The following is a 27873-nucleotide window of genomic DNA, read 5'->3' on the forward strand; positions in this document are numbered from 1 at the left end:
TAGAGCTTTATCACTTGAGTCACATCACATCAGACTCTCGGCGCCACATCATTTTTTAGACTGGACATCTTTTGCTCTCCTTTGCGCCTCATGTCCAGTAAGCTTCACAGTCCACTCTTCTTCATGTCTTCTATAGTCACCCTTCCTTTTCTCCTCATGTATACCTGCTACCACTCTTGGAAGTCTCTCCCTTCAAACTACCTGAGAGAATACTTCCTGGTAATTACTTTCGGTTGCTAATTTTTCTAGGAAAAGCAACCTGGGAAGGCATGCCCATTGCTTGTTTATTTATTTTAAAATGTTTGTGTTTTTTTTTTTTTTTTTTTTTTTTTGCCAGTTCTGGGCTTGAGCTCAGGGCCTGAGCACTGTCCTTGGACTTTCTCAAGGCTAGAGCTCTACCACTTGAGCCTCAGCACCACTTCCGGCTTTTTTGTATGTATGTGGTACCAAGGAATCGAACCCGGGTCTTCGTGCATGCTAGGTAAGCACTTTAACCACTAGGCCAAACTCCCGGCCCAGATGTTTGTGTTTTAAGTTGGACCAATTGCACCTGTTCTGATACTTTGCTTCACAGGAGAATTTAATGAAAAGAATGATTTACTTTCATTTTCAGCCTTAGGGAGAAAAGCTTGGGTATTAAATGTACATTTGGGGTTTATGTCTCAGTGGATTCAAAATAATTAAGTTTTACCTTCAGAAATACTATTTGCTACATGGCCATATTTCATGGTGTATACTCTGGGCCAAGGGAATATATGTAGTGAATTCTGGGAGATTTTCAGGGAAAGTAGGAGCAACTAAGTAGCCTGGCATTGTTTCTTGTTTTGGGAAGTGGCAGACTAGTCAACGCTTCACAATTCTCAACTCTTTAATTTCTGGTGTAGCTCACAATAGATATTTGTTGGATTACTGCCGTCTAAATTGCCTCAACTACAACGAAGTTATGAGTTACTCTTCATAGCTCTACATTCCTACCTACTTTTTAACCTTTAGTCAGACTCACTGAAAATATCCAAAAGACAAAGGCACTAAGTGATCATCCCTGAGAAGTGGAATTGAAAGAGGAATTTTTTTAATCCAGTACTGAGACAATAAGAAAGCCTTAGCATTGACAACAATTCATTAACAAAAAACGACACACATTTTGCTTAGGGATTTTTGCCCAACTATTCTCCAAAACACTGGGTAGTAATATATCTACGTCAAGTAACCCACCGAGCACGGCAGGAGTCACTTCAGGCCTCTCCTTGGGTAGCACAGTCACTGTATGACACAGCTTGTTTGTCTCCCTCTTCCTGGGGCATCCTGACCCAGCACCCTAGAGGGGCCGGAGAGGGGGAAGCGAGAAGCAGAGAATGTCAAGGAGCTAGAACCGGTTACCTTTTAAAAACCCCCCATGATTTTATGAAGGGTTTGTCAATAAACATTCTCCCTCTCACACACGCACACGCCTGCGCGTGTTCAAAGGAACGGATGGAACTGGTTGCACAACGTTTTCTTTCTTACCCTCCTCCTCACCCCTCTCCTACCAACTTTCTCTTTGTGTCTCAAACGTAACTTTCGCCCCTCGGGCTTTTCCCGGAGTTCCCCGTCGCGTGGACTTTGTGCGGAGACAAGCGCCCTACTCCAGGGGTGTGCCACCCCGGGGCGCCGTCCCCGGGGGCGCCGTCCCCGCGGGCGCTCCTCGGGTGATGCCCCGGGACCCGGGGTTTCTCTTTGCTGTAGGGCGCAGCATCTGTTCCTCCTCCGCCGCCCACAACGCTCCCACTCCCGGGGCTCGCGCACCCCTCGCGTTTCCTCCCTGCCCAGGGATCCTCACATTTCCTCCTCCTCCCCGCTCCGCCTTCCTCTCGCCTGCCTCCAGCCACGTGACAGGAAGAGCTCGGCAACGCGACGTCATCGACGTCCGCGCCCCCGCCCTGCCGCCCCTCCCCGCCAGGCCGCCCCCCCCCCCGCCCACACACACTCCCATCCCTCCCGCGCCCTCCCCGTATCGCACGCCAGCGGAGGGGCGGACGTGGTCGACCCACTCCGCGATCCCCAACCACGGCTCGCCAGGGCACCGCCGCCATTGCGGCGGAGCGGGTGCGAGGGTTCCCGGATGTGCGATGCTCGCGGAAGCCACGCCCCCGCCGCCGGCCCGCGCCCCCGCCCTCCGCCCTGCGCGCCGCCGCGCTGCGCCGCGCTCCGCTCTCCCCTCCCTCCGCCGCCCTCCCCCGGTTTCGTGCCTTGAGGTTGCGGGTCAGCGAGAGCCGCCGCAGTGAGTCCGTCACGGCTCCGGCGCGAGCGCGAGGCTGCAGCCCCCGAGTCGCCCGGCCCTCTCGACCCCGTCGGCCCCTGCCCTCCGCCTCTGCGCCCTCCCGCGCGCTCGCTCTCTGAATCTCGACCTCGATTCCTTCTCCTCCGCCCTGCCCGCCGCCTCGCGCGCCCCGTTCCCCGGCCGGCGCGGGCCCCGCGGCACCGCCTCCCCTCCCCCAGCCCGCACCCCCCGTCCGGGCGTCCCGAGGGCCGCCTCCGGGCCGCCGCCGCCGCCAGAGCCCATCACCGCCGACCCTCGCCGCGCCCGCCAGCCGCCGACCCGCCGAGCAAAATGGTGAGACCGCCACTTCCCGGGTGCATTGCCCCCGTTCCCCCCCTCCCGCCCCGGCTGCCGGGAGCGGGCCGAGTCCCCGACACCCCCGGAGAGCCTCCCGCCCCCGTGGAAAATTCCAGAGACCCCGGGCCCGGCCGGCCCGGCGGCCCCGGGGCGCGTTGGCGGCGGGCGGGGGCGGCGGGCCGGCGCGGGGCTGCGGCGGGGCCCCCGCGCCCGCCCCCGGGCCTCCGGGACGCCCCTCCGCCGCGCCCGCCCCCGGCCTCCGGGACGCCCCTCCGCCGCGCCCGCCCCCGGCCTCCGGGACGCCCCTCCGCCGCGCCCGCCGGGATTCCGCCTGCGTGATCCCCGGCCCCCCCCACCCCGGACGGCCGCCCGCCCGCCCGCCCGGCAGGGTCCCCGGCTGCACCGCCGAACTCCTCCTCGTTGACGAGCCCCCTCCCCATCGGCTTGCTGCCTCCCCCCCCTTTCTCAAGTTGGAGGACATTCCGAAATCCTATGGAAATGATAACGTGTGGCGGCAAATGGCGCTTTATGTAAGACCCACTTTTGCTCCCGAGCTGCTTTCTCCCACTCACTCCCCATTTTCTAGCCATGAATCTCGGCAGGGATCCTGACCCCCGGTGCCCCTCTCTCCGTTTCGTAGGTTATTTCCTGCTAGTTTGCCACCTTAGGGGGTTTCTTTGGCTGCTCCTTTTCTTTCTCTCTGCACTGGTGAACCGGAAAGGACCCAGGTACAGACCCATTAAAACCAAACCAAACAAAACGTCGGCCGGCTTGGCCTCAGAGGAATGGGGAGAGACTTGGCGTTTGAACGCCCGCTGGCTCCCCTAGGTTTTTCACTTACTTTGTTACCTTTGTTATGTCTCTCCCGCGGTGGTTGTTTTTGAATCATGGCGATTTAAATTTGTCTTTCCTCACCCTCACAGTAATCCCTAAGGTAGAATCCACTGCTGTAGTGTTTCAGACCGACGCTAGGGGTGTGTCTCTCGCCTGTCACTGAAGCCAAGAAATCATCGACGCCCTTTTAGCCTGTTACCTTACCGGTTCTCTGGCTCTGGTTAGCCCTCCGAGTTTCCTCTTTGCAATCAAGAAATGTTTACATAGTAGAAAAGAAAATCACAGTGCTGTTCTGTATGTGTCAGAAGGAGATAGGATTGTTGTTTGACTTTTCAAAGTTTTTCAACAGTCTGAAAGATTTTTAGATTGTTTGCTTGCAGCTTTAAGTTATAGGGTATTCCCGTGTAGAAGAATACGTCTATAGAATTTAACAGTAATGGTGGGCTAGTCCAGAGAAATGGAAAGTCAGTTTGGTGGTGATGGTTACTGAAAGAAAGTGAATAGTCAAATAAGTGTTTATTTAAAATTTGGGGCAAATGGTTAAGGGTGCTTATTGGCATGATGAAGATGCAGATTAGGAGCAGATGGAATAAATGATTCATGATTTTGACATGTAGAGGAAGTTTTTCCTTGCTGATTTGGGAGGCATTTCGGAGACAACTTTGGCTTTTCAGAGTCACAAGTTAGGCTTTTCCCTACAATTAAGGAAAACACTTTGGGAAGACCTAGAGGTATTCATAGTACAAAGATTTTGTTGGTATTCTCAAGTTAGGAATTGCATTTTAGTACTTTAATAGGACTTATTATACATGCATTTTACTTGAAAGTCAGGATTTTCAAGACTGTAGTCCATTGGAAAAAGTGTTTTTATTTACACTTTTGCACCTGGGGATTGGTTGGACCAAGGATCCAATTCCTAAGAGTGCTAAACTTTCATTCTGTCCCCGTGATGCATCCCCCCTCCTTTTTTTTAAATCCTCACGATCCTCAATGTTTCCTAATCTTTTAAATAGTTTAAAATGTACCTTAGGATGGTGCTTTTTCCTCAGCTCATTATTTTCAGTTCTTTCCAAGTTCCTTTTAGGTTTTCTAATTCATCTTTGATTAAAGCTCTTCAGTATTCCCGGGAACATTTCAAGGCTGGCATAGTGGCTTTGATTTCACAATTTTAGTGTTAGTTTGTTGAATACAGCATTTGTTTATAAGCTTCAAGACCTTACCTATAACTTTATTTTGTCATATGGGATTTTTACTTAACAATGTCAACTTTGGAGTAATCTGGTTACTTTTCTTCATTGAATTTACAATTTTGAAATTTTTGTCATGTATGAGAAATCGGTTTTCTAACTCCTGATTGCTATGAATAAATTTTTCAACAGTTTTTGTTTTTGGTGCCAGTTTTGTGGCTTCAACTCAGGGCTTGGGCACTGAACCTGAGTTTCTTTTGATCGTAGCTAGCACTCTACCGCCTGAGCCAAACTCCAATTCTGACTTTTTGGTAGTTTGTTGGACTCCTTACCTGGGCTGGCTTCGAACTATGATCTTATGTCTCAGCCTCTTGAATTGCTAGGACTACTGGTGTGAGCTACCTGTGCCTGGTTTGTCAACAGATTGATAGTATGAATTATTATGATTGCTGATGAATTCAGATAAGGAGAAGATAAAATAGGACTTGGGTCCCTAAAATATTCTTTTCTTATAGGTATTGGTAGAACTTGAAGTTATTACTGTCTGTATATACACGTTTAAAACAAGCAACTTTTCATGGCTAGCAGAATTAAAATTCCTGTTAGTCATGAGAAGACAGGTTTCTTCCCTTGTTATATTCCATAGTGGATGAGAAAATTAAAATGGCTTGATACAAACAAGAGAAGGAAGCTGTCTGGAGGTCAATCAGCTATGAAAGGAACAGTGTGGAAGAAGAATCAGATATTTGTCATAGATAGGCAGTATGAGGAAGAACGTTTGGGCAAAGAGGATTAAGCGCCTCAGACAGGCGCTGGGTACGGGGGTGTGACAAGCAAATGGAAGTTCATTTATAGTAGCAAATAACTATAAGCTTTTTTTCTGTTACCGTGTTCTTCAGAGGATATTATAGTAATTAAAGAAGCTTTTCAGCCATGGTTTAAGTAGAGAACATAACACAAATGCTTGTAGTTTTGAAAGAAGTTAACATGAGTACTGTGTGGATAGTATACACCACAAAGCTGTGATAGAAATAACACATATACACAAAAGCAACATGTGTTGCATTTTAAGAAAGTTCTGTGAAGGAGTAAAAGTTACGTTGTGTCCAGAGGATTATTAGGATTGCAGGAGAGAGAGGTGTATCTAGAAGATGCTGTAAATCTTAAACATAGGAAGAGATGATACACATTTGGATTACTGATTCTCAAAATGTTTCTTGGTTGGCAGCTTCCGTATCATCTGGAATCTTGTCAGCCTCACCCCAGAACAACTGAATCCAAAAATCTTGAGAGGAGTCAAGCAGTCTAGGTTTCATAGATCTCCCAGGTGATTGTGGTATGCTACATTCTGAGAGGCACTGTTTACAGAATATTAAGGATTGTATTTATTTAAATTTAGTCCTGTCTGTTAATCTGTTTAGCACTAGTTATATAAACAAGATTTGATTGTTATCTCTAAGTAAATTAGTCATGTGAGGTAAACAAGACTGATTATACAGTGTGGTATGTGCTATTAACAAACTAAACATGGAATGTTGGAAGAGCACACCTAACAGGGAAGAAGCTTAATCCAAACCAGAGTGGGAGTCACTCACAGAACACCTTCTGGAAGAAGACTGAGTATTTAACTAATGGGAAAGGGCATTTCAAAGACATAGAGGCATGAGCTGTACAATCCATTCAGAAAACTAGAAAGTGTGGACAGAGTATCTACTTAGGATTTCTCAGCTTTACAGTTGTGTGAAAGTGCTAAGTATTCAGTAGATGCTGTACTTTAACATACATTAACGATACATTAATGATGAGCATCCATACAACCTTTGTGGGGTTTTTTTGGGGGGAGGGTTCAGTATGATATTCAGTGAATTACATGAGATATGCAACACTTTATTATAAAGTAGGCTTATGTTGTAATCCTAGCTACTCAGGTTGAGATCTGAGGCTCAAAGTCAGCCTGGACAGAAAAGTCTCTGTGAGACCCATCTCTAATTAGCCACCCCAAAGCTGGAAGTAGAGCTGTGCCTTAAAGTGGTAGAATGATAGCCTTGAGCAAAAGAGCTCAGAGACAGCACCCAGGCTCTGAGCTCAAGCCCACAACCAACAAAAATATAAAGTAGGCTCTGATCTCAAGCCCACAACCAACAAAAATATAAAGTAGGCTTTGTGTTAGATGGCTTTGCCTAGTCACAGAGTAATAGTATTCTGAATATAGTTAAGGTAGTCTAGATTAAGCTGTTATGTTCAATAGGGATACATAGCAAATGGGTTTTTTTTATTTATGATTACTGAAATTGTGATTGAAATTTATGATGGACTTATCATGAAGTTACTATAAAAGATGAGAAGTATCAGTATTCAGCATGGCTGGAGATTTGGGAATAGGTTTAGAAGAGTTGGAGAATGTTAGGGAAATTGAGGTTAGATTAGGTTAGAGGCCATTATTTATCATATGAGAGTCCCCCCCCCAAAGGAATTTTAAGCTATTGAGTTTTAAGCAGAATTACATTGTCTCACTTTCTAAAATAGATGAATTTGATGACAGAGTATTAAGACAAATCTTGACATGGTGATTTGTTAATAATTTCAGTAATTCATATGAGAAATAAGGATGTGGATGAATATAATAGCTGCACAGATGGATATGATAGACTGGAAATAAGATAAAATTTTGGAGACACAAGAAAAGACTGGGTAACTACTGGGAAATAAAAGTAGCAAATCTTGCTTTGTTTTATGGCTTTAGTGACTGAATGATGATCATGCTAGCCATTCAAGCAAATATTTGTGAGCAATTACTTGATTTCAGTTCTCTACTGGAGAATACTATATCTTTCCTCAAGAAATTTGAGTTTGACCAGATGACCATTGTTTCATTTCTGATTTAATAATTCTTGGTATGTTGCTCCATTATAATTTCTGTAGGCTAGAGTGCCATGAAGTATTAAGTGTATATGCTGCAAGATGTTACAGCCTTAGAAGATAGCAAAAGGAACTTAATAGCTTGGAGGTTGAAATAGGCACAATTCAGTAGTAATTCTCAAAGTGTGGATTCTGGACTAGCAATGTCAGCATTGGGCCTTTGGTAGAAGTGCAAATTCTAGGAAATATAGGAGAAGAAGATGTGGAGGAATGATGAAAGGTTTTTCTGATCTGATTTTAAAAAATAATCAGAGATCATGTAGAGGTTTGTGATGTCAGATCTTTATATCTGGTTCAGAAGAGAAATAGCTTAGATGAAAGGTTTGAAAATGTCTGTATATTTATATTAGAGTGTTCGGAGTCCTGTAACTGGGTGCAATCTTTGTGTCTACCAGGGCTTGAATCAGAGCCTTGTGCTCTTGCACAGCTTCCTTGCTCATGCTTGGCACCTTCCACTGAGCTATACTTGTAGTCTAGCAGTTTGCTGATTAATTGTAGACACAGACTCTTCCCACCCACCCCCCCAAACTGGCTTTAAATCTTCAAGTAGCTGTGAGCCACTAGCACTTGGCCAGATACAGAGGGTTTTTTTGTTTTTTTGGTTTGCGCCAGTCCTGGGCTTGAGCTCAGGGCCTGAACGCTGTCCTTGGACTTTCTCAAGGCTAGAGCTCTACCACTTGAGTCTCAGTACCACTTCTGGCTTTTTTCTATGTATGTGGTACCCAGGAATCAAACCCTGATCTTTGTGCATGCTAGATAAGCACTCTACCACAAGGCCAAACTTCCAGCCCCCAAATACAGTTTTATAGAGAAAGAATGTAGAAGAGAAGCAAAGAGGTGAGCTTCAAAAATTCTTCATTGTAAGAAGCAAGTAGAAGCCAGGCATAGGTAGCTTATACTTGTCTCCAATTAATTACCACCAAGCTGGAAATGATGCTATGGCTCAAAGTATTGGAGTGCTAGCCTTGAGCACAAAACCCAGGGACAGTACCCACACCCTGAGTTCAAGCCCCAGGTTGGGTGCATACACTCCCCTCACACACTTACCCCCCCCCCCAAAAAAAAAAGCCAGTAGAAGTTGAACAGACATGTTTCTTGGAGAATGAATAATCAGAAAGACAGTTGGGGAATTAGTGATGTATGATGATGTGAGATTGAAGTGTGTTTTAAGAATGAGTTGGTGAATAATAGATGAATAATAGATACTGCAGGAATTAGTGAAGAACTTTAAAGTGTCTTGACTTCTTTTGACTTAGGCAGTCGTAATTTGATGTGGTATTTATTGGATTTGATAAATAATAAATGTGTGGGTGTGGTCAGACATTGAGTGTTGCCTGCCCTTTTAAACTTTGAATAGAGAGAGGCTAAAACTAGAGGATTTAGGGTGGAGGAAGGAGTTATTTATTTGGGGGCCAAATGAATAAGCCAGGAAGAAGACTAAGAGGCTGTCTTTTAAATCTAAGAGGAAAAGAATGGAAGTATTGACAGTTTGATGTCCCTATGCATGTACATGGAGCTTGCACAGAGGGCCTAGGTGCTGCCCTTGAGCTTCTGTACACAAGGCTAACACTACCATTTGAACCACATCTCTACTTCTGACTTTTGGTGATTAATTGGATCTAGGAGTCACAGTCTTTAAGTCTGCCCCATCTGGCTGTGGACTGCGATCCTCAGATCTCTGTAGATGATATATCACTTTGACTAGTTTTACTGGAGCCAGTACTAAATTGATTGATGCTTTGGCTAGGTCTTTTTTTGTAAATACTGTGGAGTATGAATTTTTATTTTTTGGAAGTAAGTATGAATTTTAAGACCCATTTACATAACAGGACAAAGCACAGCATCATAAAAAAATTTTCACCCTTCACAACTGTTTGCACTTTTTTTCATAATTTGTTTAGTTTCAGGGTTTGTTTTCTTTCATATCTTCCTGAGTGTATTGTCTCAGTAACCACCTGTTGTAGGTATGCAATAAGCTGGGACTGTCTAGTAAAATAAGACGATTTCTAATAAAAGCATCTTAGGAAAAGTGATAGTGGATAATGGGAGAATTTGTGATTTTATGTATTTTATAGGATAACTTTTTCTAACAGAGTTTTGAGTTTTTAACTCATGGGAATTCTCAACTAGAGTACATTTATGAACAAAGAAATTCTTCATTTTGCCTTTTTGAGTGGTTGTCATACTGTTTTTGACCTTTTATTGCTATTAGCTCATGCTCTTAATTTTCAATCCACTACAGTTATGTGATGTCTAATTAAGCACCCATTAAACAATATATACTTGTCTAAATTTTAATTAAAATTAAGAGGTAAGTGTGTTTTCTGTCACAAAAGCTATATGTGTTCAATAGCTGCAGCTGGCTAGTAATTATTCATAGTTTGTTTTCTGCTGCTTTGATAAGTATCTGACATTGGGTAATTTTATAAAGAAAACAAGGCTATTTGTTATGTTGTTAAAAGCCCAATTTCAAGGGGCCATCTTTAGTCAGAACCTTCTTGCTGCGGAAGCATGGTGGGCACATCAAGCAATTGAGAAGGCAGAACTACACAAGCTTAGGCTTTTCCACAGGTAAAGTCATCATCATTTCCATAATGGGTGGCTCCACTCTTGTGGCTTGACCTACCTCTCATTATCTCCTGAAGGCTCTACCTCCAGCTATCATCACATTTGAATTTGGGGGTTAACTTTCAACACATGAACTTTTGGAGGGGCATTCAGACTATATAGTATTCTCTCCTCCTCCCCCCAACTTATATCCTTCTCACATTCAAAATGCTTTTATTACATTTCAGCCCTCGAGGTGTTAACTTGATTAGCATTAACTTAGAAATCAAAATCCAAGCCCTTCCCAGTGGCTCACACCTGTAATCCTAGCTACTCTGGAGGCTGAGATCTGAGGATCACAGTTCAAAGCCAGCCTGGACACTAAAGAACATGAGACTTTTATCTCCAATTAATCTCCAGTTAATTACTTTAAAAAAAGGGAAGTGGGACTGTGGCTCAAGAGGTAGGGCAGTAGCCTTGAGCTGAAGAGCTCAGGGACAGCCCAGGCCCAGAGTTCAAGTCTCATGATCCACAGAAAAAAAAAAATCAAAACGCAGAATCTTGTTTGAGTCACTTTGTAATCACCCTAAGGCAATTTCCTCATCATTGAACCAATGAAATCAGCAAGTTACATGCTTTAAAAAAGTGGTGAGAGACATAGGATAGACATTCTTATTCCAAGCTTTGCTGCTTAGACATTTCTATCAGATATCCTAGTTAATTGCTTTTGACTTTTCTGTCTTGTAAAGTCTTAGGACATTATTATTATTATTATTATTATTATTATTGTTATTATTGGTCTATGGGGCTTGAACTCTGGACCTGAACGCTGTCCCTGAGCTCTTAAGCTCAAGGCTACGGCCCTACCCCTTGAGCCATAGCACCACTTCCTACTTTCTGGTGATTAATTGGAAATAAGAGTCTCACAGATTTTAATGCCTGGGCTGGCTTTGAAACGCAATCCTCAGATCTCAGCCTCTTGAGTAGCTAGGACTTCACATGTGAGTCACCGTGCCCAGCTGACATTAATTTTTTTTTTGAACTATATCCCTACAAGAATGACTTATTTTAATTTCCAGTATCTTGTTGCTCATTTCTGAGGCCTCATTAGAATAGCTTTTATTGTCCATATTTCTACTATTATTCTGGAAAGGATCACTTAATAATCATGTAAGAAGTTCTAGGCTTTCAGCACCTTTATATCCACAGCAGCGATGCTTATCCATTTATGAATGTAGAGCCCTTATGACCTAATCATCTCTTAGAAACCTCCTTAGGCTTTAGCCAAATCAAAGTGTTTGTGAAATGCTGGTCTGAAGTGTCATTTCTCTTTTCATTATTAAACTTCAAAATTCTCTGACAATGGCATTTTATAAAAACTTTCTCAGCTTTGCCAGGCAGTTAATAACCGTTTGTGAGTAATTTTCACATAATTCATCCCATATTACTGTATGTGTGTTTGTTTTCCATCCTAGCCATTGGTTCCTTGAGGACAAGGGGTTCGTTTTTTTTCCTCTTTTAAATCTACTCCCATGTGGTATTCTCATGCTCTACAGAGGTGTGATGAAGCTTAGAAAGTCTAAGTCCTGTAGACAGTGCTCTGAAAGCCTCAAGTATTTGTTAGGCACAGCGTTAAAGCTACCAGAAAGCAAAGTGCTCTAAGTCATAAAAGTCCTTTTATGCTCTAGTGCTCTTTTTACATGACTTAGTAGAGTTATGTGTTAGGTTAGTTTTATTTGTAAATAGCAGGCAAACTTCATAATTAAAGGAAACTCAGAATTTATGAATGTTTACTTGTTTGAACTGGTTTATTCCCTCCAGAAGTTCTAGGAACAACTGCTAAAGTGAGATTATAGTTCTAAATCTTCGATTTCCTTCATTTAGCAAGCAAAACATTTAATGTTTTTATACTGCATACAGCAAACATGCTGTCAGGTACAAAGATGAAAAAGTTAACAGTCATAAAGACTCAGCATAGATTGAGCTAGAAGCATGGCTCATGTGGTAGAATGAATGCCTGCCTAAAAAGCATGAGGAAGCCCTAAGTTCAAACCCCAGGACTAGGAAAAAAACAAAACAAAAAATCACTACATTGTAGACTATTTTTGGGTGATAGATTTTTTTTTCTCTTTACCTTCTCGCTCACTTTTGAATGGTATGTTGCAGTTTTGACATTTTGTGCCTGATTTTAGCCACTTTGTTCATGGGGTTATATAACTTCAAGCAGTTATTTCAGCACTGAAAGACTACTATATTTTTGTTTATGTTGCTTTTCTGAGGATTTTGCTATTCTGTAGTAGAGAATTGTAAAATCTGTATATCTTGATTTTTTTTCCCTCTTCTATATCTATAAAATGGCTATACCAAATTGCCTCCTTGATTCAGTGTTCTTGTGGTATTGGACTAGGTAATTATCTAACATTTTTTGATAAATTGCAAAGTGCGGTGTTTTTTTGTTTGTTATTTTTGCTGTTTTAGGTTTTTGGTGTCAGTATTGGGCTTGAACTCAGGGTCTGGGCACTGTCCTTAACTTTTTTACTTATGGCTGGCACGCTCCCACTTAAGCCACAGCTCCACTTGGCTTTTTATTTGGAGTTCTAAGAGTCTCATCAATTTTCCTGCAGAGGCTGGGTTGGAACCATGATTGATCTTTATTGGTCTCCTGAGTAGCTTGCTTATAATGTAAAGATTTTTTTTGGGGGGGGGGTCAGTATGGAGTTTGAACACAAAGCCTCACACTTGTTAGTGTTGCTTACTTGCTTAGCTGATGTTCTGCCACTTGAGCCTTGCTGGGCTTTTTGTTGGTTACTTGGGAGTGGAATCTCTTAGACTTTTCTACCCAGGTTGGCCTTTAACCATAATTTTGTTTCTCAGCCTTCTAAATAGCTAGGATTATAGGAGTGAGCAACTGGTGCCCTGCTTTAAACATTCTTGAGAAGTTGCTTCATAATGAGTTCTTATTTATGTGCAGCCCCTGTCCTATTATATACTGATTATCAAAGTAGAAAATTTATTTAGTATTTTATGTAGTACTTTCATAGAATATTTTAGCTATAAGTAACAAAATGCCTTAAAGAATGTTTATTTCACAAAATGAGAAGCCCAGAGTTAGAGTTAGTAGTTTTATCACTTTCATTGAGGTAGTAAGTCTGTCTATACTTTAAACCTATGTATCTCAGGAGAGAGCTAACACAATATCATACATGGATATCTGACTGAAGTAGGTCCTTCAATATCTGATTTATTAGATAGAAAACCTTTCTGTAAGTTTCATAGTAGGCTTTTTTTCTCAAATGTTAAATATATTCTCTCTGGCTCTTTCTTACTAGACCAGTTCCTTGCTATGGCAATTAGGTTTGTGTAATCTAGCCCTAACTTACCCTCCCTTCACTAGAGGCTAAGGCCTTATGGTACTAAAAACAACCTCATCAATATTTTATTTGATACTCTGAACAAAGGTCACAGATTACTGATGGGATTGTAAGAGTTGAAAACTGTATCCGATTTCTAGTATTATACTGTACTTCATCCTTCATAATTACATAGCTGTGCCCTCATATGGTCAGCTTCCTGATTAAAATATTTTCTCTGACTAGTTTGATGTAACCAAATTCTGCCTCCCCTTTGAACTAATATTCTCCCTTAAAGCTCTTTCAAGTAAAAGAAAGTTTTTCATTTTACATTACAGGTGAGTAGAAGTACTGACAGATATTTTAGACAGGATTTAGATCAAGGGATTGGTACTAAGTTGTGTTTTTTTTTTTTTTTTGTGGGTCTTGAGGTTTAAACTTGGCCTGAGTGTTGTCCCTGAGCTCTTCAGCTCCAGGATACCGCCCTATACCTGGGCCCTGGGTGTTGTCTCTGAGCATTTAGCTCAGAGCTACTGCTCTACCCTTGAGCCAAGTACCACTTCCCTATTTTCTAGAGGGTAATTGTAGATAAGAGTCTCAGGTCCTTTTGTGCCTGGACTGGTTTTGAACCTTGATCCTCAGATCTCAGCCTCCTGAGTAGCTAGGATTATAGATTTGAGCCACCGGGCCCGCCCAGTGGTACTAAATCTTTTAGACTTTATGGTTATATATTTTGCAGTGATTCAACTTTGTCATTGTAATGTAGAACTGTTATGGAGGACAGACAAATAATCATTTTTTTCTAGTAAAACAATGTGCAAACATAGGTGATGGGCAATTTCTTGTATGTTACACCAAAAGCACAGTTAAAAAGAGAAAAAGATGTAATGGATATCATCAGAATTTGCAAATTTGTGCTTCAAAAGAGGCCAAAGAATGAAAAGATAACCTATAAAATGATTTGGTTGGGCTTGGGGCCACAGTTTGCTGAATCTTAGTAAATTTGTCTTAATTCTCCTGCAAAGCAATATGGATCTCTTACTATCATCAAAACTGTCCCACCACTGGAATTATTTTAGTTCCTATGTTTGAGATTGTGTTTTCATTTGTCATAATTGAAAATGACATGTCTATAGTGTTTCCGATTTGGAGAGTAATTAAATGTCTTTGTTTTTTCTTTTCCTTTGCCAGTCTCGGGGCTTGGGCACTGTCCCTGAGCCTCTTGAGCCACAGCACCACTCCCAGCTTTTCCTGAGTAGTTTATTGGAGATAATAGCTAGGACTGCAGGCATGAGCCACCAGTAGAGCCCAGCTATATGTGGAGTTTTTGTTTGTTTACTCCTTTTATGCATTTTATTGAGTATGTACAATATATGTCAGCATTCTGGAAATATAGTGTAATTTTACTAATGATGAAGAAATTCTAACTTCTTAAATTTATTCGATCTCAGATTTTTTTTCTAAATTTGATCAAAAGCTAGATACCCTCTACCTTCTGAACTCCAAAACCTTTTACTTTACTGTTTGTTACCACTATCCAATGGTTACAATGAAGGAAGCCTGCTAGGAAACAAAAAATCTGAATATAAAATTAGCAAACAAATCATTTCTTCCTTTTATAATTCAGTCTCATGCCTACATATGTGTTTTTAAAATTAAAATGGAACCAAGTTGGTATTACAGCGTACAAGACATTGTTGGATAGTTTTCTATTCAAAGTGCATTATACTTTTCAATCCTTGATTGTCAAGCTTAATTTGTCAGCTTTCCTCACCTATCTCATACCCTCTTATTGTCATGTTTGTGTAATTGTGGACTTCTGTGGTAAATACAGGAACAACACATTTAAAATTGGTAGGGCAGTGTAAGTTGGTAGTGATAAGCCACTTGAATTTAAGTGTTCTAAAAGAAAAAAAATGGCTTGAAAACATCCCTCTCTTCCCTCCCTCCATCCTTCTTTCTTTCCTTGGTTTGGAACTGAGGGCCTGAGTGCTGTCATTGAGCTTTCTGTTCAAGGTTAGAACTCTTAACTCTTAAGCTGTATAGCTCCACTTTTGGCATTTCCGTGGTTAATTGGAGTTTCACAGACTTCCTACCCAATCTGGCTTTGAACCATGATCTTTAGATCACAGCCTCCTGAGTAGCTAGGATTATAGGTGGGGGCTGCCAACACCTGGCAACTTACTTGTTTTGTATAATACAGAAAAGCTGTGGTTTATGATATGTCAGTGGGAAAATGTCCCCAGGGGGGAGGGAAATGGGGACTAAGACATGAGAAAAGGTATCAATGTTTGTGAAGTAATGCACCTTCTATCTGGTGAATATAATGTAACCCTTCTATTAATTACAATAAAAAATATTGGGGGAAAAAAAGTCCCCAACTGGGCGTGGTGGCTCACGCCTGTAATACTAGCTACTCAGGAGGCTGAGATCTGAGGATCAAGGTTCAAAGCCACCCTGGGCACAAAAGGACTCAACTAACCCCTAGAAAATGGGAAGTGGGGCTTGGCTCAAGGGTAGGGCAGTATCCTTGAGCTGAAGAGCTCAGGGACAACACCCAGGCCCAGGGGTAAGGTGGTAGCTTTGAGTTGAAGAGCTCAAGGACAGTGCCCAGGCCAAGTTCAAGCCCCAAGATCTCCCTCCTAAAAAAAAGGCCCTATGAGATAAATTGAGCATTTATTAATTATAAAGCCAACAAAAAGAAATGGAATGGGGCAATCTTCCTTCTTGTGTAAAGAAAATCTACAGAAACCTAGATAGTCTTATACCTAATGCTAAGAGACTGCATACTTATCTCCAATTAACCAGAAGAGGAATTCTGGCTTACAGTGGTAGAGTACTAGCCTTGAGCAAAAGCACTCAGGAACAGTGCCCAGACAGAGTTTAAGCCTCACAACTGAGTGGGGGTGGAGGTGGGGTTGGGGGAAGATTTGTAATAAAGCAAAGGTACCTTGTCTTCAAGGTCTTTTTCAGTGTAGTGCTGGAAATTCTAGCTGCAATATGGCAAGAAAAAAAAATAGAAAAGGCATGCATACATAGGAAAAGGGAGAAAAACTATTGAGGAGTGGACACATGGCCTACATAGAAAAATTCTTGATTTATTCAATAAAAGTATAGGGCTAAATTAATTTAATACTTGTACAGGAGTCAGGATATGAGATAAATGTACAAAATTATGATTAACACTGAGCAGTGGAGAAAGACAAGTGAGTAACTTAGATGTTATTTAACAGATATATTTTAACTGAAATTGAGCTCTGATTGTTTCAGGCTTCATTATTGAAGCATCCTCAGAAGAGTTAACATTATATGCATTCAACATCTGTTGTATTGTTTCAATGAGTTGGAAGATAACAGCATTTTGTCATATTTGACTTAAAGGTGCTAGGGCTCTCTCACGAAGATAACAGGTATCAGATCTTCTCTGTTCACTGCTAGTACTCTACCACTTGAACTACATTTTCAGTCCAACTTCTTTTTTGCTGGATAATGGTAGATAGGGTCTCACAGACTTTTATTCCCAGGCTGGCTAAAACCTTGGCCCTCTAGATCAAGGTAGCTAGGGATACAGTCATGAGCTCTCAGAGCCCTCCCTACCTAGGCTTTGTATTTTTAGGTTTTGTGTTGATTTTCTCCCAAAATCTTGACAAATAAAGATACAGCATTGTCGTCTGTAGGAAAACTAGTCCCTGTTTAATAGTGATAATGCTAGTTAATATTTCTATAGGTTATCCACAAAATACCCAGAATGAAATTTTGTTGCTGTAACTAAAATCCTGCTAGCTGTATGTTGCCAGCAACTTGTACTACTGAGGTCTATTGCTTTTTCCTTTTTTTGTGGATCATAGGGTTTGAACTTGGCCTGGGTGCTATCCTTGAGCTCCTCAGCTCAAGGCTACTGCCCTACCCTTGAGCCAAGCCCCACTTCCCGTTTTTCTAGAGGTTCATAATTGGAGATTAGAGTCTCAGGTCCTTTTGTGCTCGGGCTGGCTTTGAACCTTGATCCTCAGATCTCAGCTTCCTGAGTAGCTAGGATTACAGGCATGAGCCATTGTGCCTGGCTTTCCTTTTCTGTCTTTAGGCTCTGCTACTCCACTATTCTTTAAAATTGCTGCCTATATTTTTGCCATCTGTTTTTGTTTAAAAGATGATTATTTGCGGGAGGAGAAATGAGTTGACCAAGAAGATTGAGAGATTCAAATCTGAGTAAAGATGGATTTTAAAGAATCTTTTAATATTCTTGTGACATGATAGAAGACCATTCTGAGAACCCAGGTTATGCTGCAAACTTAAAAAAATGAGTATATTTGAATTTGCTCCTCCCAGATAGACAGTTTCAGTTGGGTGCAGGAAGAGAGAGAGATTTCTCTGGCTTAGATTGGCCCAGCTTCTGCTTTTTCCTTTTTTTAAACACCACACTGTATGTTGCATAGGCCTGTGAGAAAATATTAACATGTTAGGCATACTCTTATTTGGGAAATGTTTTGTCTCTTGAACCAACAGGATGCTTTCAAGAGTTTCTTGATATTCGGTGTATTTCTCCGTCTTCATTTCTTCCTACACTCCTCTCTGTCTCCATCTCACCCCTTTTTGGTGTGTATCTTAATATCTCTAGCATCTCCATTAGTGTTTAATAATTTGACCAGGACACCTTGAAGTCATCTAGTTTGTGTTTCTTTCCTCCCCCTTCCCCCCTCTGTCTTTGTCTTTCTCTTTCCTTTCTCATCTATCTGTCTGTCTTTCTCTCTCTCTCTCTCCTTCCTTTTTTTCTCCCTCCCTCCCTCTCTCTTACTTTCGTTTCCCTTCTCTCCCTCTCCGCCTCCTAATCCCCCTCATCTTGATCTTTTTAATTCCTCTTCTCCAAATTATATGTTGCATTATATATCTAGGAAAGAGTGGTATGTGTTATAAAATATTTATTAAGATGGCTAGTGATTTCTGGATGAAATTTGTTTAATTATAATACATTAACTCTTAAGAAGCTGGCACACCATCACACCATCTTTCAGCATTTAAAGGTATTTAAATTGATTCCTCATATATCCTTTCAAACTCATGTAATTTAGTGTTTCCAACCTTTTTAACTCTGTTATGATTGTTTATTTGAGGATCAAATCAGTAGTAACTAGGAAAATGTTATCTAAAAGTTTCTGGCAAAGAAATTTAAAAAAAAAGAGTTTTGGGGTCTTCATGTTACAGTTACTTTGGTCTTAAAGTGTTAAAATTTGAGAGAACCAAAATACATTTTATAGATGTATTCTATAAAGTTTAGACTATTTTCAAAAGATATGCTGTGAGGATATTTAAGCATTTATCTTTTTCTGGTAGACATGTAGCGATGACAACATTGCCTTATTTGGTTATAGGCTCTTGTGTGTGAACTAAAAATATTACATTGGTATACTGCTTGCTTAATTAAAACGTATGTAGTGGGTCCAGATGCTGAATATCAGAATGCTTGTGATGAAAAGTTGAAAAATCTAAAGTAAAGTGGTAACTGAACATTTATAAATTTACTAATGCATGAATTCAACTAATTACTTAAAATGCTAAATTCCAGGTTTTTTTTTTAACTTGTACTACAATTTAACCTCAAATATATAGGGCATTCTTAAATCCAGCAAGGCATATAATAACCAAGTAAGACAGGTGCTATTTTTGTGGTGCTAAAAGTCTGAGAAAGTAATTAGGGATGAAAGAATTGTGAATGCCAAATTTGCTTTAAGATTTTGGTTTCATCGGGAAAATGTTATTTGCTGTATTCAAATTTGTATGTGTCATAAAGAACTATATTTAAAAATTTTTGAATATCACAAGAAATTGTATTGATTGGTTGATTGGTTTATTATCTAAAATGATGAGTTGATTTCGTAACTGGAGACTTCAATTTGTTAAGCCCTTCCATTATACTAGGGACTGAGGTAATTGGCTTTCATAAAGCAGTTTTATTGAGGCATATACAATAAAATTAACCACTCTTTTTTTTTTTTTTTTTTTTTTTTGCTCAGTCGTGGGGCTTGGGTACTGTCCCTGAGTTTTGGAAGCACTTCAGCGGTCAAGTTGTAGAATATGTCTATGTCTTGTCACCTTAAAATTTATATTCACCCCTTTACAGAATTCTCTAAATTTTTAATCACTGTAATACTCCTTTTCAAAAATTATAGACTAGTCATGCAGTATATATTTGGCTGTCTCACTTCTTTCACTTAGCATATTGCTTTTGAGATTTATTTTTTGTATTTTTATTTTATTTATTTTTTGTGGGTCATGGAGCATGAACTCGGCCTGGGTACTGTCCCTGAGCTCTTCAACTCAAGGCTGCCGTCCTACTCCTGGGTCTGGGCATTGTCCCTGAGCTCTTCAGCTCAAGGCTATTGCCCTACCATTGAGCCAAGCCCCATTTCCCCAATTTCCTAGACGTTAATTGGAGATTAGAGTCTCAGGTCCTTTTGTGCTTGGGCTGACTTTAAACCTTGATCCTCAGATCTCAGCTACCTGAGTAGCTAGGATCACAGGCGTGAGCCACTGCACCCTGCTTGCTTTTGAGATTTATTTAAATTATGAGCATCAGCAGTCTTTACCACTTCAGTACTGAATAGTGCTCTGTTTTTGTTCTATGTAGTTTGTTTACCTATTATTGACTTGTTGGGTACATTTAGGTTGTTTCCAGATTGTATTAATAAGAATAAAACTGTGGCTATTTGTAAACTCATTTTGATCATGAGTCCATCAAAAATTCATTTGGTAAATGAAAAATCCACCCAAAGGTTTTCTAAAATAACAGTGAAATTTGAGTTCTTCCTAGCAATGTGTAAAGATCCCACTTGCTCCACATCTTTACTAATGGCATTTTTTCTTTTAGCCCACAAATACTATATTTCTGGCTGTTAGATTCCTGAGTAATAAATACTTAGTAACTTTAGACACATCTATTTATTTAATAGTTATGTAGAAATTTGCTGTGGCACAACTAAGTTCCCTTCAGGGTATCCCAAAGCTAAAGGCTTCTGAGGAAGAGTCTGCATCCCAGTTGTCTCAGGGTTTTGGCAGAAGTCAGCTCCTCCTTTGCAACAAATTCTCTAAGCTGCCTACAGTCAATACCATGTGGCCTCTTCATCTCTCTTGTGTTAAATTCCTCCCATTCTTTGAATCTTGACTTCCCCTTAGACCAGGAAAATTGTGCTTTTAAAAGGCTTTTACAAATAAATCCAGCCCACTTGGATGATCTTGTCCTGAAGTCAACTGATTTGGGATATTTTATATGTGTAAAGTACTTTTCCAGTGATATTATGTGAATATTTTAATAAGTGGAAGAAAATGAATGAATATGGAAGTTTGGGAATTTGAAAGGCCATTAAAGAGTTCTCCCATCACATGCCCTTATTTATGTGTGTGTGTGTGTGTGTGTGTGTGTGTGTTTCTTTTTTTGGCCAGTCTCGGTGTTTGAACTCAGGGCTTGAGTGCTGCCCTTAGGTTTTCTCAAGACTAGAGCTCTATCAGTTGAGCCACAGCACTATTTGCAGCTTTTTCTATGTATGTGGTAATAAAGAATTGAACTCTGTTCATGTGAGGCAGACACTCTAACCTCTAGGCCAAACTCCTAGCCCCACAGGCCCATTTTTAAAAAGTATCTTGGTAATGCTTGGTATGTCAATTTTGTAAGTTTTAGTTGTATTATACTAGCTGCATTTATTGTTACATGTCATTGTGGTTTTAATTTATATTTCTCTACTGTCTAGTGTTAAAAATGTTTTCACGTGCTCATGCACTATTTTGTTTGTAAAATAGCTGTTTCTCTTCAGAGAGAGAGAGAGAGGTCTGGTAATCCTCTTATTCTGGTATTATTAATTGCAAAAATCTTTACTCAGTGAATGTCTTAGACACTTTTTCTTTATTCTGCTCCCTTAGTTGTTGTATTATTTGGTATTGATGACTAGAGCTTTATAATTTTATGTCAGATACTTTGAATCCTTCATTTTTTTTCAATTTGCTTGACAGCATAGGTACTTTGTATTTTCATACAAATTTTAGATTCCTATAAAATATTCTGCTGGTGGGTTTTTTTTGGAGGGGGAAGCTTTTCAATGTGCGCGCGCGCGCCAGTCCTGGGCCTTGAACTCAGGGCCTGAGCACTGAGCCTAGCCTCGGGCTTTCTCAAGGCTAGAGCTCTACCACTTGAGCCACAGCACCATTTCTGTTTTTTTTTTTTTCTTCCCCTATATATGTAGTACCAAGGAATTGAACCTGGGTCTTCATGAAACCTAGGCAAGTACACTTACCACTGAGCCAAGCTACCATCCTTTTTTCTTTTTCTTTTCTTTTCTTTTTTTTTTTTTTTTAATTCAAGGCTAGTGATGTACCACGTAAGAGCCATACCTCTACTTCTGTTGGTTTTTTTGGTTTGGGGTTGTTTTTTTTTTTTTTTTTTTGCTAGTTAATTGGAGATAAAGACTGAGAGACTTTCCCACCCAGGTTGGCTTTGAACTGTGATCCTCAGATCGCAGCCTCTTGAATAGATAGGATTACGGACAATGAATTTATTAACATTGATTTTTACATCGTATTTCAAATGACATGTTTAACAAACAAGTATTCTAGAAGGGAATCTCTGTATACAATCACTGGCACTTAGTTTTTAGAACATAATCAAAATTAGGCTAAGGGTTTGTATATCATAGATATATATTAATCTATGGAATAAAACATTATAGAGTCATAGGTTTTTATGTCTTTGTAGTTGTGTTTATATTTCCAATACCTTGTCCATAGCATTGGGTGTGCAAATATTGAGTCCTCTCTCTTGTACTGTTTGGATTTAATAGCCACATGTTAAGGATACCATGCGCCTTTTGTTCCTTTGGTCTTGACTTGTCTCACTCAACATGATTCACTCTAGATTCATCCACTTCCCTGCAAATGCCATTATTTTATCTTGTCTATTGGCTATGTAGAATTCCATTGTGTATATGTATACATATATATATATATACACACACACACACCACATTTTCTGTATCCATTCGTCTGCAGTAGGACATCTGGATTGTTTCCATCACCTGGCTATTGTGAATAGTGCAGAGATGAACATAGCTGAGCAGGTGTCCTTATCATATCTTGGATTATAATGTTCAGGGTAGATGCCCAGAAGTGGTATGGCGGGATTGCAGGGAAGGTCAATTTTCAGTTCTTTAAGAAAGCTCCACACTGCTTTCCAGAGTGTCTGAACTAGTTTACAATCCCACCAGCAGTGTAGTAGGGTTCCTTTTTCTCCACAACCCCGCCAGCATCTGTCATTGTCTTGAGTTCAAAATCTTGGCCATTTTTGTTGAGGTAAAGTGGTATCTTAGGGTTGTTTTTATTTGCATTTCCATTATGACCATGGATGATGAACATTTTCTCATATGCTGTTCTGCCATTTTCTTCTTTTGATAAGTCTCTTTAGTTTGCTTGCCCATTTAGTGAATGGTTTGTTGGGTTTGGGGGGCACTAGTTTCTTGGCTTCTCTTCTGGGGTTTTAATTGGGATAGTAATAAGTCTTACCTCTAAGCCTGGAGCTTGAACTCAGGGTCTTGGGAGACTAATACTCTGCCACTAGAGCCATAGCTCCACATTTATTTTTTTTATGGGCTTTAAACCATGATCCTCAGATAGATCTCAGCCTCATGAGTAGGTAGGTTTTATAGGCATGAGCCACCAACACCCAGTAGTGTCTGTCTCTCTTTCATTTAATATTTCTAAACTATGTACATTCTGTAAAGTTTGACTTTATAATTATTTTGTATTTTTCATTTATTTATTTATTTATTTATTTATTTTTGCCAGTCCTGGGCTTGAGCTCAGGGCCTGAGCACTGTCCTTGGACTTTCTCAAGGTTAGAGCTCTACCACTTGAGCCTTAGCACCACTTCTGGCTTTTTTTCTATGTATGTGGTACCGAGGAATCGAACTCGGGTCTTCGTGCATGCTAGGCAAGCACTTTAACCACTAGGCCAAACTCCCGGCCCCAGTATTTTTGATTTTATGAGGAAGTGTTTTCTTAATTTTATTTTGTAATATCCAGAATGTAAGAGTACATCTGATTTTTGTATATCGATACTTTATCCTACCATTTTTCTTAACTCATTTATTCTGACAGCCTTTTATGAAGTTTTTTTTTTCTTGCATTATTGTACTGGTACAGGTTGTTTCTGATTTAAAGACAAAAGAATTCAGTCTCTTACCATTTTACATATGAAATAGACTTCATTCATAAGTTCATTCATTTATGGTCAGGTCATGGGACTTGGACTCTGGGCCTGGGCACTGTCCCTGAGTTCTTCAGCTCAAGGCTACCACCCTACCTCTGGAGGCCAAGCCTCCACTCCAGCCGTTTTCTAGTGGTTAATTGGAGATAAGAGTCTCATGGACTTTAGTGCCTGAGCTGACTTTGAAAACCGCAATCCTCAGACATCAGCCTCCTGAGTAGCTAGGATTACAGGTGTGAGCCACCAAGCCTGGCTTGAAATAGACATCTTATTTGAAGAATTTTTAGATACCCTTTTCAAGGTATCAAGACTGAGGAGAATCCTTAATTTGATGAGTTCTGTCATGAATTACTGTTAGAATTAACCTAATACTTTTATTGCATATGTTGAGATGACTGCTTTAGTCTGTTACTGTGAATCACCTTAATGTTGGATGTTAAACCGCCTTGCATTGCTGTAATAATTATCAGTTGGTTATGACATAATTTTGAAATTTTCCTGCATTCATTTGCTGAAATATTATTAAGGATTTTTACCTGTATGGTAATGAAAAAGATATTAAAATACAGTTTGCTCTTTTATAATGTCATTGTCTGATTTTGGTATTAAGGTAATCTGGCCTCATAAAGTGAACTCAGACTTACTAGATCTGTATCGTTTCTGCCTTTCTGCAGGAATTTGTAGTGTTCTATACATTTTTGAACTCCATCTTTTAAACGTTATGTAATTGCAGTCTTTATTTCTGATAGTATTCCTTGTGTTTTTCACTGGTTAATCACATTATCTCTTTTTTTACTTTTCTTTCTTTCTTTTTTCTTTTTTTTTTTTTTTGGTCAGTCTTGGGGCTTGAACTCTGGGCCTGGGTGGTGTCTCTGAGCTCTTCAGCTCAAGGCTACAGTTCTATCCCTGGAGCCTCAGCCCTAATTTCTTTCCCAGTTTTCTAGTAATTGGAGATAAGGAGTCTCATGTAGTGTGTCTCGGCTGGCTTTGAACCACGATCTTTAGATCTCAGCCTCCTGAGTAGTTAGGATTACAGGTGTGAGCCACTGCTCATGGCTCTTTTTATTTTTGTTTGTAAAGTCTATCTTTCCTGTCCTTTTAGTTTTAGTCTATCTGTAGTTATTTTCTCCCTTGCGAAGTCAGGGCTTTTGCTTGCTAGGCAGACACTCTGTGACTTAAGAGGAGCCCCATTTCCTTTTTGCTCAGGTACTTTTGTTAAATTGTTGTTGGTTGTGGGGCTTGGACTCTCAGGTACTTTTTATGATAGGGTCTTGCTTTTTGCCCATGCTGCTCCTGGACTGTGATTATTCTTTGTGGACTTCCACTGTAGCTGGAAAGGTATCCTATCCTTTTTTGTTGTTGAGATGGGCTGTTGCAAACTTTTGTTTGTTTGTTTGCTTCTATTTGGATCATAGCCTTCTGAGTAGCTGAGATGACAGGTATGCCCCACTACTCCTAGCTATTGGTTGAAATGCTTAAAAGAAAACCTGCCTTACTAAAATTTCCCCCTCAGATTGTTTGCATTAGCTTATGAAAATATGCAAATATAAATACTTTAATGTTGATCCGAATTTGTTAGGCAGGGTTCAGGTTAGACAGTGCAGTGTAGAATCCTTGATATTCAATTTACTAAGCTTTGAATATTCAATATATCTTAAGATACATGGACCATATTAGAGATGTTTATGATTCTATTATACTTAGAATTTTCACTGAAATTTACACTTGCTAAATCCAGTTGGTTCCACTGCTAATCAAATAGTGTGATCCTTCACCATTTTTTTTTTTGCCTCCTTGTGCTCAGTTCTTAAAAACTGAAATACAGATATTGGTCTTGATCTATAGTTTTCCTAAAAACAAAAAAGAAAAAAAACACTTTTTAATCATATTTCACACAATATCCTAGCATAGGAAACAGTTGAATGGAATTTAGATGTGGTATGAGATAGAATTTTGGGGGGAGGGGTTGGTACTGAGTTTTGAACTGAGGGACCTGGGTGTTGTGCCTGAGCTTTTTTGCTCAAACCATTTGAACTATAGATCCACTTCTAGCTTTGTTTTTGTTTATTGGAAATAAGTTTCATGGACTACTGGCTTTGAACTGCATTCCTTGATGGATGTCACTGGTGCCTGGCTTTTGGGATATGACTTTTTATGAAAAGCAACAGTTATAAAGTGACTTATATTGAACTTGCATCCCTTTAATATAAAACATGAGGAAAATTTATTTTCAATAGATATAAATGGTAAAAAAGTTTTTTTAATAGTTTATTTTGTAGTCTCTGGAAACGTCAGTTAAATAGAAATATCAGAAGAGGCGTTGAGCTGTTCTTCAAAATGAGCTCACACAATAACTTGGAACATTGATAGTCTTAGTAAGTGAGGATTTGATATACAGCATATTTAGACTATTAAAATGATGATTTGAAACAGGTTTGCTTAAGTTCAAGTAGCAGATCCACGTTTGAGTTAAAAGCTCTTTGTGTTAAAAGCTCTTTTCCCCGTGTTTTACAATGTGTTTTCACCCAATGAAAAAAATGTAAGTGCCTTTTATAAGGTGAAACTCATTCTGGTTTGTGGCTCATTTCCCTGTGTTTTGTTATGTAAAATACTTGAATTTTGAAGAAATTTGAGCCAATCTGGTAACCATTTTTTTTTTTCCCCTTGCAGGGAAATGAGGCAAGTTACCCTTTGGAAATGTGCTCGCACTGTAAGTTGAATATTCTTGATTTTAGGATTTTCTTATAATGAATATGTATGAATATACTATAAGCCATATACATATGTATATTGTATATGTTTACTTATCTATATAGCATAGATATATGTAACTATTTAAAATGAGTAATGCATTTGATAAATAAACTTTAAGTTAATAAGTTAAACTTTAATAAATTAAGACTAAGCTTAAATTAAATTTAAAAAAAAATTTATTTTTGGGTAGGTCTTGAATTTCAGGGTCTGGATGCTGTCCTCGAGTTTTTTGTTCAAGGCTAGCACTTTACCACTTGAGGCACAGCTCCCATTTCCAGCAGCTTGGGGTTATTGGAGACAAGTGTCTTATAAGTACCGTGCACGAACTGATTACGCCACTGGAGCTCCTGGAGACAAGTCATGGACTCCAGGCTGGCTTTGAATTGTGGTCCTCAACTAAGCCTTCTGAGTAGCTAGAATTATAGGCTTGAGCTACTGGTGCCAAGCTAGTAATTTTAAAAACAGACATTATTAATGTTTGCACTATGATGTAGCTGCAGATAAACCTTTAAATCTCAGTGGTTTAATCTTGTAGATTTTCAGGTTTACAAAATTACGAAGTGTATTTGTAGTAGCTTTATTTCTGTTTGGTAACTCAAAGGTCCAGGCTCCTTGTTTTGCAATATTTCCTAAGTCACTTGGGGAAAGAGAAGTATATGGACCTGCAGCCCATTTTATTGGTCTTATTTTAGAAGTGACTTATGTTCATAATTTTTGGGCTAGTTAAAGCCTTACCAAATGTGTATTGTCTTTACATTTTATGCAAATAGAATCGCTTAAAAATGTAATCAGTCTTGTCTGCTCTTACAGAATTTCTCAGGCTGGGAATGTTGGCATAGTGGTAGATTGTTTGTCTAGCATGCATGAATCCCTGGGTTCAATACCTTAGTAACACATAAACAGAAAAAGCCGGAAGTGAGTGGCTCTGTGGCTCAAATGGTAGAGTCCTAGTGTTGAGCAAAAGAATTTGCTCACAGACAGTGCCTCGGCCTTGAGTTTAAGCCTCAGGACTGGCAAAAAATTTTTTTTGAAATGTGATCAGTAGGTTTTTGTTAGTTTTTAAAATCCTGAGCATAGTGATAGGAATGATTCTTTCAAACTGAGTACATTATTGGGAAGACTATATATTAAAAATCCAGTGTGATAATATTGCAAAGAGTCAACAAAAAGAGACAAGTTAGTGATCTGTTTACCTGTATCATTGATAGTAGCCTATTAATAGAGTGCTTTGTCAATGATATCATTTTGATATCCATTTGGAAATGTAGAATTGTTCCTCTATAGTTTTCAATTCAATTTTTTTTTTAATGTTGATTGTGGAGCTTGAACTCAGGGCTAGGGCTCTACCACTTTGTGGCACGGCTCCACTTTCGTTTTTCTGGTGGTTAATTGGAGATAAGAGTCTTGGACCTTCCTGCCTGGGCTGGCTTTCGAATTACAGTC

The 27873-nt window shown here is 39.9% G+C and overlaps 1 protein-coding gene across 1 annotated transcript in view; it reads left to right on the plus strand.

The window, feature by feature from the left end:
- Positions 1–2205: 2205 nt before the first annotated feature.
- Ppp3r1 (protein phosphatase 3 regulatory subunit B, alpha) overlaps positions 2206–27873 on the plus strand; it is a 38685-nt gene continuing 13017 nt past the window's right edge. Inside the window, exons 1-2 of the mRNA XM_090336774.1 lie at positions 2206–2593; positions 26347–26386. Coding sequence (XP_090192900.1) covers positions 2591–2593; positions 26347–26386 — 43 coding nt within the window. The 5' untranslated portion in view covers positions 2206–2590. The remainder of the gene's footprint in view (positions 2594–26346; positions 26387–27873) is intronic.

Source organism: Megascapheus bottae, chromosome 7 (assembly GCF_031878675.1).
Source record: "Megascapheus bottae isolate mThoBot1 chromosome 7, mThoBot2.hap1, whole genome shotgun sequence".
NCBI classification, from domain to species: Eukaryota; Metazoa; Chordata; class Mammalia; order Rodentia; family Geomyidae; genus Megascapheus; species Megascapheus bottae.